This window comes from Taudactylus pleione, unplaced genomic scaffold (assembly GCF_031769625.1).
Source record: "Taudactylus pleione unplaced genomic scaffold, aTauple2 ptg000201l, whole genome shotgun sequence".
Lineage (NCBI taxonomy): Eukaryota > Metazoa > Chordata > Amphibia > Anura > Myobatrachidae > Taudactylus > Taudactylus pleione.
In genome coordinates, this window is record NW_028284603.1 from 54,243,968 (window position 1) to 54,255,969 (window position 12,002).

The window sequence follows — 12,002 nt, forward strand, 5'->3', positions numbered from 1 at the left end:
ATACTTACCTGCTGCAAGTTGATCTGTCCCCATGTAGAAATCTAATGGGAGCACCTGGAAAAGAGATGTTATACTTACCGCTATCCTTGCGCTGGTCTCCGTGGCATCCCCAGACAAAAACAAACAGTGACCCGATCCATGCCGGACAAGTATTGGTATATGTTTTGTCACATACTTTGCGAATGACAGGAGACGGGCCTCTACGGGAAATTCCACGGTCTGCCAGCCAATCAAAGGCCACTTTACATGTAGCGGCTGCTCATTGGCTATGACACACGTGGCTTACAGCCAATGAGCAGCTGCTACATGTGATGTAATGCTCCCAATAGGCTGCTTGCACTAAAAAATTTTAAATAAAGCTCATACTTACCTTAAGCTCGGCTGCTCCTCTGCACTATGGCAGAGATGTCATGACGTCTCTGCCACAGTGCACTGCGTGAGCCGGAGGCTGGAACTCACGTGAGCTCAAGCCTCTGACTCCGACTGCCGCTGTGAGTCGGAGGCTTGAGCTCACGTTATAAATGGAGCCTCCCTGCGGTGCCGGGGTTAGGTTGACCGGAGGAGGCAGAACTGGTTCCGTGTCCTCCGGTCCTTTTCAACCCCGATGGGTGTGGGGGCCCTTAACGTGTGGGGGCCCAGGGACGATCGCCCCTGTCGCCCCCTTGTTATCCGGCCCTGCACCTCTGCTTCATTCAAATAAACCAAACACCTGGTTAAGTACTAAGGCTGCCTGCTGTATCTGGGTTCCGCTGGTGTCTACTATAATCAGGGCCGGATTAACAATTGGGCGGGTGGAGCTTCAGCTCCAGGCCACCCAGTAAAATAGGCCCATCATCATCTGCTCTGCTGCTGCAGACGGGAACATGTTTTCCTGCTACATAAGCAGCCTGCCAGTGGACATCCGAGGCCCCGCCCCCAACCACAACCCCCTCATGCGGGCCGCAACCCCTTCCTCCACAGGGAACAGTGGTACCTGCCAGCTTTTTGGAAGCAAGGAGCGTTGGGCCCCCCTGTCACATGCATGTCCTCCTCTCAGGTCCCCCACTGGATAAGCTTCACTTGCCTTCTGTCTGCCACTATAGATGCCCCTCCCCCAGCTCTCCTCTCCTGCTCCCATTGGCCGAGCATAGTCTGTACACTGCACAGAAGATTGCAATGTAGGTGAGACAGTGTTGCCATACACAGAGGTGCCCCACAGCCCTTCTCTCCTGTCCCATTTTTCTCTTTACCATTCCTACTTCTGCCCCCCCCATGTGTTCCTCTTCTGCCTATCAATATCTGTGCCTCACTCAGACTATCACCTTAAGATCTGATACAATGTGCCTTTGTCCTGCCAGTCTACAACATAACTGCTCCTCCTGTATTTAGTAATAAAATTGCATAAGGGTATACAATACAAGGCAATATATACAATTAATATAAACTTGGAAAACCTTTTTTAAATAATATTTATTTAATTATTATTATAACAAGTTATTATTATTTATATCCATAAAAGAAAGAACAGTTGTAATGCCCTTACATGTTTTATAAGTTCTAGTAAAATATTTGTTAATACTGCAGCATTTTATTAAATTTCTTTTTTTGAGGTTTAACAAAATGGTGTGTTATTTCTAAAACAGTTGGATCCTGAAGAACATTCCTTAAAGTTGTGCGTGGTAGAAGTGGCACTTGAGAAAAGTCGTCATCTCATTACATGTTTCATAATTCATCATTCATCTGATAGATTAAACACAGATCACCTTGCCCTTTTTATCTCGATGGACCTGCCAGGGACGAAACAGGTTTTTCAGTCTATTACGTCTCTCTGTAGGTGTGTCACTGTATAGAATACTATTTTAAACTTAACTGATTGCTAAGTTTGGTGCACAGATAGCCAGGTGTTGGGAAGCAGCAGACATCTCTTTACTTAGCAGAATTCTCTGAGAAGGAAAAATGGCATCGCAAGGAATACAGATACCCGGCAGCACCGAGGTGCCAGACATTCCCTATGGATTTGGTGTTTTTAGAACATTACCATATGCATTTATACTTCCAGAACTGGTAAGTGATCCACTGTCACTGTGGCTTAAATGTATTTTCAAACACTAAGGGGAGAAAAGAATGCTTTGCATGTCTTAACAAAGAAACACTTTTTTCTAAGTCTCTGCGGTCTCAATCCTAAACTTACTGTGCATATAGCAGTTATGCAGCAATGTACTTTAGTTTGTATAGATGGGACTATAACACACACAGACAAATAAACACAGACACACACATAAATATAACCTATTTTTTAACCCACGATAGGTGAAGCTACTCAGTGCTACATAGTACAGGCATATTTGTTTGTATTATTTTTAATTCTTAGAATTACTGTAGTTTTGGAAACAGGAAAAACAGCTGTGAAATCTTCAGAACTGATTAGACCCCCAGACAATACTGGCTGCCCAAACTGGTGCATATAACTTTAGGAATATTGGGCCTGATTAATTATGGATCGCTATTGCGATCGCATCTCCGTAATCGCACGCAGGTCTGGTGTGAAAATATGCTAATGAATGTAATCGCAAAGCCGATGCACTGCCAGCATAGAGACGCCTAGTTCCCCTATCTCACATCCGTACCTTGCAATCCAGCGAAAACATCGGTACCATCAAGTAACATCAGAGCCTCACGCACAATTACAGCAGGTCAGACCTTACTCAGAAATTGATAACCTTTCTGTGCGCAGTAAGCACTCAAGCTGCGTATGCCGTCGCAGTGGCTAATTTATGCATGCCCATGTAACGAACTGGCACGCCTGCATTTCTCCGACCGTCCCCGTCACCACCTCCAAACGTTCACTGCCTGTCATTCACTCTGTGATGGCTCTCCGTGGTCTCCATGATCGCAGTGCGATCGCAATGACACCTTCACGCATGCGCACTGCGATACATATGCATGCGCAGTATGCAACAATCGGTGTACGCTTTAGCAGTTGCGATCCATGCTAAATCAGGCCCAATGTCTGTAGCACTTTATATAAGCCCCCTACTAACTGTAGCTTCTGACTATTACTGTTCAATATTTCCACTTATTTGTAAGGATTTCAGAAGTAAAACTATACCAGAACTTCCGCTAACATTTATTATGCATGTATGTATGTATTTATGTATATAGGGTCTCATTCAGACCCGGTCGCAAGCGCCGATGCGCTCGCAACTGGGTCGATGGTCCCCACAGAGCATGCGCACGACGGAACCGGCTCCGTCGTGCGCATGCGCGAGACCCGTCTAGCGACGGGCGCTCCATTGCTAAGGGTCTCGTAGCAGACGGGGCGAGCTGTCGATGTTGAGTGACAGCTCGCCCCGTTAGCTGGGGGGCCGGGGGCGTGCCCGGCCAAACGGAGGTGTTCCAGTCGGAACGCTTACCGTTTGGGGGCGGCCCCACTGACATCATTGATGATGTCAGTGGGGAACTTCCTGCTCAAACAGAGCAGGAAGTTCCCTGGGGTTTACGAGTGCCCAGACCCAACCTGGTCGCAAGCCCCGATGGTCGCGATGGTGATGATCACCCTAATCGCAAGCTAAGCTGTGGTTGGTAACCCACAGCTTAGCTTGCGACCTGGAGGCAGCACTTCAAAACAAGAAGTGCCCGCCCTCATTCAGAGTGTGCGATCGCTTCTTGCGATCGACTCTGAATGAGGGCCATAGTGCCATAGTGCTTTTGTAGAGACAATATATGGAAATATCATAGTACAATGCAATAAGTGCAACACAAAATACAAAAGAGAGGACGTCACTGGTCCTGATGATTGCATTCTAATTGTAGGGGGGCATTCATGGGATCGGTATAAAATACTGAGACAGATTTTGGAGGAGTAAGTTCAGTAGACTCCATGATCGCAGTGCGATCGCAATGACACCTTCGCGCACGCGCACTGCGATACATACGCATGCGCAGTATGCAACAATCGGTGTACGCTTTAGCAGTTGCGATCCATGCTAAATCAGGCCCAATGTCTGTAGCACTTTATATAAGCCCCCTACTAACTGTAGCTTCTGACTATTACTGTTCAATATTTCCACTTATTTGTAAGGATTTCAGAAGTAAAACTATACCAGAACTTCCGCTAACATTTATTATGCATGTATGAATGTATTTATGTATATAGGGTCTCATTCGGACCCGGTCGCAAGCGCCGATGTGCTCGCAACCGGGTCGATGGTCCCTACAGAGCATGCGCACGACGGAGCCGGCTCCGTATGAAATACTGAGACAGATTTTGGAGGAGTAAGTTCAGTAGACAGCTGTACTTGTCGTAGTAGATGCCAAATGTGCCATGGGGGACAGCAGCAGCAGTACAGGGAGTATGAAGGAGACATTCTGCATAGAGGGCACAGTTGTGGAGGATCTAGAAGATAAGCAGCAACACTTTGTAGATAATAGGGAGTAAGGAGGATGTGTGTTGTGATTGTGATTGGTCTGGTAGAATATAACTGCACAGTTGTGGATAGATTGTGATGGACAAATATGGGAGGCCTATTAGTAGTTACTCATAACTGCAGAGAATTCAGAATGTAGGCTATAGAGGGAATGGGGAAAGGACAGATCTTAGCGCTAATGTAGAGGAAAAAATGTCAGGTTTTAGTCAATATAATTGGAGAAAAGAATGCAGAAGCTGGTGTGACAGATGTCAATTCTGTTGCTAAAGGTGTTAGGTTTTGGGGGTAATAAGAAAACTTCAGTTTTGAACATGTTAAGCCTGAGCCATCGGCGCGCCAACCAGGAGAAAGTGGCTGCTAAGCTATAGAAGGTGTTAGACTGGACTTCAGGTGTGAGATTAGAGTTAAACAATACATGTGCACATTATCCGCATATTGCTTATAGCTGATACTTGAGACCTAAATAGCTAATGAGATCACCAAGCGATTGCATATACAGTGAGAACAGGAGTGGTTCATGAACCAAGCCCTGAGGCACACCAGCAGGGAGATACTTTTAAAAGAACATCCAAAATGTCATCTAGTTACTTTAAATAAAAACAAACTAGTATTGTCTATTGGCATCTAATATAGATATATTGTATTATGAAATTCAGCAAGGAGAATGTCAACCATCTGATATGGCTACACATCATTGGGTTATATTATATATATACACCTCTGTGAGCTTCCCCAGATTAGGTGGAGTTAGTGAAAGATTCACTGGCATGGATTAATACCCCTCTTTGTTTTTGCAAATTAGGAATTTACTTCTCTAAGCATGCCTATTGTGTTTGGCCAATGAGTGTGTTTAGTGTATGTGACTTTTTTTTGTTATTTCTTGAGTATGCCACTAGACAAACGGAAATGACTCTCTTACATGTTTAATCTAGCAGTATATAAAGAGCATGTCATTTATTTTTTTTCTGCCTAGTTTTATAAATTAATTTCACAACTTCTTTAATGGGAAAATATATATTAAAAGTAAGAACTTCAATGTTCAAAGGTGATCTATTAGTAATTATAATGGAAATAATGAGGCTGCACAAGTAGGGTAGGAGCATGGCACCACCATACCCCAGAGTACAATCCATGTGAGGGACCAGCAATGCCACCCCAGTCTCCATAGCTGGGAGCCCCACACTTCTGTGCCCAGTAGCAGCCATAGCCTTGCAGTGCTTATACAGACATAGATATATCTAGTAACCACCACTGTTGACAGGTTACTCCATAAAAATCTACTGCATTGGCCTCTATTATATTCATTTTTTATTTGATTATTGTTTATTATTAATTGTGGCTTACCTCAACTACTGTAACTCATATACTGAATTTTACTACTTTTCTCCCCAATTTGATTGACAATTTTTCTAATAGAACTTCCCGATTACTTTATGTTCAAGTAACATGAACTGAAAGGAAACTGTAACAGTGTAAACTTTGTCAACAGCTCTTTCCAGTGGGAATGGTATAGTAAATATAGAGAGAATGCTATAGTAAAGTTAGAGGGAATGCTATAATAACATAAGAGGGAATGGTATCTTAAAAGTTAGAGGGAATACTATAGTAAAGTTAGAGGGAATGCCATAGTAAAGTTAGAGGGAATGCTATAGTAACGTAAGAGGGAATGGTATCTTAAAAGTTAGAGGGAATGCTATAGTAAAGTTAGAGGGAATGCTATAGTTAAGTTAGAGGGAATGCTATAGTAAAGTAAGATGGAATGCTATAGTAAAGTACAGTAAGAGGTAATGCTATAGTAAAGTTAGAGGGAATGCTATAGTAAAGTAAGAGGGAATGCTATAGTAAAGAGGGAATGCTATAATAAAGTAAAAGGGAATGGCATAGCAAATGTTAGAGGGGTGCTATAGTAAAGTAAGAGGGAATGCTATAATAGTATAGTAAGTGGGTTTACAGTTGGAAGGTCAACAGTGAAAAGGTTGACAGTAATTTGGTGGACACGACATGGCCAACATGGAAGAATGTCAACAGGTACAAAAGTTTGACAAGTTCAAAAGGTCGACAAGGAAATGGTCGACACAGAAATGGTCAACTTTTTTTTGTTTGCTAGTGTTAGGTTTTTTTTAGTTAGGCACTTACCAGAGGGTAAGGGTTAGGCTGTGAAAGGGACAGTTAGGTTTAGGTACTTACTGGACAGTTAGATTTAGACACCAAGGAGGATGGTTAGGTTTAGACACCAAGGGGAGGGTTTGGTTTAGGGTTAGGGTGAAGATTAGGGTTAGAAAAACAAACAACAACGATGTGTTGATCAGTTACTTATCGACAATTTCCATTTCGACCTTTTGAGTCTGCCGACATTTGTACTGTCTAACTTTTGTCATGTCGACCTTTTTGTCGACCTTCTGGTGTCAACTAAATTATTGCATTATCAACCTTTTGTATCACACCCAATAAAAGTTAATAGTGTAGTTAACGTTATTCCATTTTACTGTTGTGGTATGAGAATGCCATAGGCCCTTTGTGTGGCGTTTATTGTGCTGTGTGCTTACATAGTAACAATGACTGTGCTACTCTTGTAATATTTTGAATATACAACACAAGCCTTTCTGTACCATCGCACTCAGTTATCAAAACAGACATTATGTGTTATTATTTAAACAACTGGGAATTTGACAGAATAAAGAGTTGTCATATTAGTTTTGTTTGTATTGCAGCATGGTCTCTTTAAATCATAAATAGACCCAGGCAGGGCCAGATTAACAATAGGGAGGATGGGACTACAGCCCCAGGCCTCCACATAAAATAGGCCCATCATCATAGCAGCATGATGATGACCAGTAGCTCAGCTGGCCACGGTCGGCTATACGTCGCTAGTATTAAAATTGTAATTCTATTATTATCACAAAGGGGCCTCTCCACGGCGGATACTTATCACCCGAGCAATACATCATTGCTCCAGTGCGGGGACAGCTGCTCCATAATTGCATTACTTACCTGTCCCTGTCATCGGCTTCTGCGCAAGTATGACCTGAGGTCACGCATGCGCAAAGCTGCTGCCGGAAGTGAGGTGAGGAGGCGGCGGAGGTATCTGCTCGGATCCCTCTTTGCATCCCCGGAACTTCTTCCCATAGGGGCTCTGAAGATGGCACTTGTTCTAGCAGTCAAACTCCAAAAACTTTAAGTAGGTAGGTTGTGATTGCAGATCTCTCGTGCTTCAAGGGTTCTTGGATATCTGTGATAGTGGATCACTTAACTTCAGTTTCCCTTAATGATATGCTTTTGCAACTATGATCTTGGAAGAGAGAATAACCTTCATGTAAGATATATCAGTTAGATTGAAAGGGTTGGGAGAAGTAAAGTTGATACATCACCCTATGGGACTGAATGTGCCGAGAACTCTCCCTGACGATACACCACTCTATGGGACTGAGCAATCTGAGAGCACTCCCAGTCTATACACCACTGTATGGTACTGAGGACCTCATTCAGAGGCGGTCGCACGGAGCGATTGGACGTAGCGAGCGATGTTTTTTTCAACTGCGCATGCATGTACCTGGCAGTACGCGTGCGCAAGCCTGTCTTCCCGACCGCAATCCTCTTGCTCGCTAGTCACTACGAGGTCGTAGCTGTGATTGACATTTCGTGCCGTTTGTTAGTGGTTACAAGGGAAGGTGCTTGTGAACGGGGATGTGGTGGTGCGCACGTAGGCGTGGTTGACCTAAAAAGGGCGTTTTAAGGGCGTGCATATATTACTGAGCGAGTCATCACACACGTCATCTCGTTGCAATAACGACGCTACTGCTCGCAGAGCTAAGGGTAGCCCAGGGTCTACCTTAAGCATTGCGAGTGCTGGCGATGGTTTCTGCCTCAACCGATGTTTGTAGGCAAATAACAATGTAACAAGTGTTAATCGTGCTGATGTAGGTTGACGCCTGCGACCGACTCTGAATTAGGCCGTAGAGATAGGAGGTGTGCTTTCATTGTTGTGGGTGTTTCCGCGCTTACGATGTGCATTGCGACTGAGCGCTCGTTTTGCATATTCTCGGTCACTTTGGGTGCGACCGATCGCTCCCGAGCGACTGCCTCTGAATGAGGTCCTGAATGTGCTGAGAGCACTCCCTGACTATACACCACTCTATGGGACTGAGCACTCTGAGAGCACTCCCTGACTATACACCACTTTATGGGACTGAATGTGCTGAGAGCACTCCCTGACTATACACCACTCTATGGGACTGAATGTGCTGAGAACACTCACTGATGACAATTAACTCTATGGAACTAAACATTCTGAGAGCTCTACTTGATGATACACTGCTCTACAGTACGGGACTGAATTCCCTGAGAGCTCTCCCTGAAGATACACCATTCTACAGTATGGGATTGAATACCCTGATAATTCTACATGATGATACACCGCTCTACAAATTGGGACTGAATAGCCTGAGAGCTCTCCCTGATGATACACCGCTCTACAAATTGGGACTGAATAGCCTGAGAGCTCTCATTGATGATACACCGCTCTACAAATTGGGACTGAATAGCCTGAGAGCTCTCCCTGATGATACACCGCTCTACAGTATGGGCCTGAATACCTTGAGAGTTCTCCCTATGGGACTAAATGTGCTGAGAACTCTCTGTGACGAAACACAGCACTATGGGACTGAGCACTACAGTACATCATTCTTCATGCATCATTCTTCATGATGATCCTGTACACCACTCTATGGGACTGATACCCTAAAAGCTCTCAATTTTTTGGCTCATATATGTTTCTAATTTGGCTTTTGAGCAAGATGCCCTGAGCTGAGTAGATGTCAACTTTGATTGTCAGCACCTGCATGATTATTGCAATCTGCCATTGGGATGTGGTATGAGTATGGAATGCTGAAGGGATGACATCATCAAAAATAAATTGTAGTGGAATAATAACAGCAAAAAGACATTAAGAATCACTTGAGGAGAATAATCTCCACATTAGAGGGATGCTGGTGACCTCCACTAAGCTGCAGTAAATTCATGCAACTGTTTGCAGAGACATTGCCATGTCTAGGCTTGAGATACACCAATCTCCTACTGCAATTGGAAGAACCCTGGAGAAATGTGATTATTGGACCACTATTATACTATAAAAGAAACCTTTTGCAGTTAGTTCTTCAAACATTTTGTGAAAAAAAAGCAAGATGCAAGTGGTGCAAGTTCCACTGCCGTTGCCAGCGTATAAATGGCGTCGCCACGGCAACTTGTCCCCCCCTGCGTACGGGGGCGAGTTGATTTAATTCTCTCCATATTATTGAAACTTATTTCATGCCGTGAAATTGTGTTAATATTGTTATCAATTGATAGCTTGTAGTTAAAGCACAGTTACATTTTCAGGAACTTTACCTTTTTAATGGCTCTTTATATAGAAAATAGTAGTGTTAACTCCTGGGGCCACTTGGTATTTGATGTTACAAGTCTCAGTGAGCTGAAAGCAGCTTATAGTGTGGTGAAAAAATCCATCCCTATATCAGAGCTTATTAGAAGGCTAGACCAGCATCGCAAACGCAGTCCTCAAGGCTCCCCAACAGTTCAGGTTTTAGCGATATCCATGGTTAAGCACAGGAGGTTAAATCAAATTGACTGAGGTACTAATTAAATCACCTGTGGTCAAGCATGGATATATCTAAAACCTGAACTGTTGGGGAGCCTTGAATACTGATTTTGGGAACCTCTGGGCTAGATGCATGATTAAGAGGGAAAGGGAAAAGGAATCTTGGTGGAGGGACTACTAGGCCTGAATAGAAAGAAGGGAAGTTCTATAAAAGTATTCTTTTGACAAATAAAAAAATAAAAATGCATGCAGCACTAATATGTTGCAAATGTTTAGTAAACAAATGTCATTTTCATTTGGTTACTAATAATTAATAATTATTTTTCTGTATTTTGAATGGAACATATTTTAAGATACGTGTAACCTTAAATCTGTGGTATAGATGCACCTGAATCAAAGATAAAACAGTCATCATCAATGCCAAAACTTGCACCTGGTTCATGTAGATTGAAAATGTATGAGCTGTTCTAACACATTTCAAGATACATGCTGTACTTGCCCTTACTGTAGTCTACTTGCAAGTTATCTGTCTATTTACCTGCAAAGGCTACGTGCACCACTAAATACAGACGCAACTTGTGTTTGAGTTTTCACCAAAATTCATCTTTAAGTTGCACAATTACACCTATTTGCAACTCTAAATTAGGTCCAATGGGTGCAATGCTAAACAAACTGGATATACAAATTTAATTCTAAGTTTAGATCTGTTAGACAGTGGTGTATCTAGGGGACTGAGCGCCCCTGGCAAAGTAAGGGACTGGCGCCCCCCCCCTCATATTTTCAGAATTATAACAGTCTGTGAAGGGACAGGCAGTCACTGGGTGCAGCTGAACAGTCTCTGCTCTGTTCTTGTGCCCTCTTCCCCCCTCCTCCCCATCTCTGTTATTGTGCTTCCCCCCCTCTCCTCCCCATCTCTGTTATTGTGCTTCCCCCCCTCTCCTCCCCATCTCTGTTATTGTGCTTCCCCCCCTCTCCTCCCCATCTCTGTTATTGTGCTTCCCCCCTCCTCCCCATCTGTAGTATTGTGCTCCCCCCTTCCTTCCCTTCTCTGTTATTGTGCTCCCCCCTCCTCCCCATCTCTGTTATTGTGCCCTCTACCCCCCTCCTTGCCATCTGTGTTATTGTGCTACCCCCCCTCTCCTCCCCATCTGTGTTATTGTGTTCCCCCCTTCCATCCCTTCTCTGTTATGGTGCTTCCCTCCTCCTCCTCATCTGTTATGGTGCTTCCCTCCTCCTCCCCATCTGTTATTGTGCTTCCCCTCCTCCTCCCCATCTCTGTTATTGTACTTCCCCCCTCCTCCCCATCTCTGTTATTGTACTTCCCCCCTCCCCATCTCTGTTATTGTGCTTCCCCTCCTCCTCCCCATCTCTGTTATTGTACTTCCCCCCTCCTCCCCATCTCTGTTATTGTGCTCCCTTCCTACTCCCCATCTCTGTTATTGTGCTCCCCTACTACTCCCCATCTCTGTTATTGTGCTCCCCTCCTACTCCCCATCTCTGTTATTGTGCTCCCCTCCTCCTCCCCATCTGTGTTATTGTACTTCCCCCCTCCTCCCCATCTCTGTTATTGTGCTCCCCTCCTACTCCCCATCTCTGTTATTGTGCTCCCCTACTACTCCCCATCTCTGTTATTGTGCTCCCCTCCTACTCCCCATCTCTGTTATTGTGCTCCCCTCCTCCTCCCCATCTGTGTTATTGTACTTCCCCCCTCCTCCCCATCTCTGTTATTGTGCTTCCCCCCCTCTCCTCCCCATCTCTGTTATTGTGCTTCCCCCCCTCTCCTCCCCATCTCTGTTATTGTGCTTCCCCCCTCCTCCCCATCTGTAGTATTGTGCTCCCCCCTTCCTTCCCTTCTCTGTTATTGTGCTCCCCCCTCCTCCCCATCTCTGTTATTGTGCCCTCTACCCCCCTCCTTGCCATCTGTGTTATTGTGCTATCCCCCCTCTCCTCCCCATCTGTGTTATTGTGTTCCCCCCTTCCATCCCTTCTCTGTTATGGTGCTTCCC

At 44.5% G+C, this 12,002-nt stretch overlaps 1 protein-coding gene across 1 annotated transcript in view; it reads left to right on the forward strand.

The window, feature by feature from the left end:
* Positions 1-1,865: 1,865 nt before the first annotated feature.
* The window catches only part of MALL (mal, T cell differentiation protein like), a 35,736-nt gene continuing 25,599 nt past the window's right edge, over positions 1,866-12,002 (forward strand). The window contains exon 1 of the mRNA XM_088477610.1: positions 1,866-2,043. Within this exon, the coding sequence (XP_088333736.1) occupies positions 1,936-2,043 (108 nt within the window). The 5' untranslated portion in view covers positions 1,866-1,935. The remainder of the gene's footprint in view (positions 2,044-12,002) is intronic.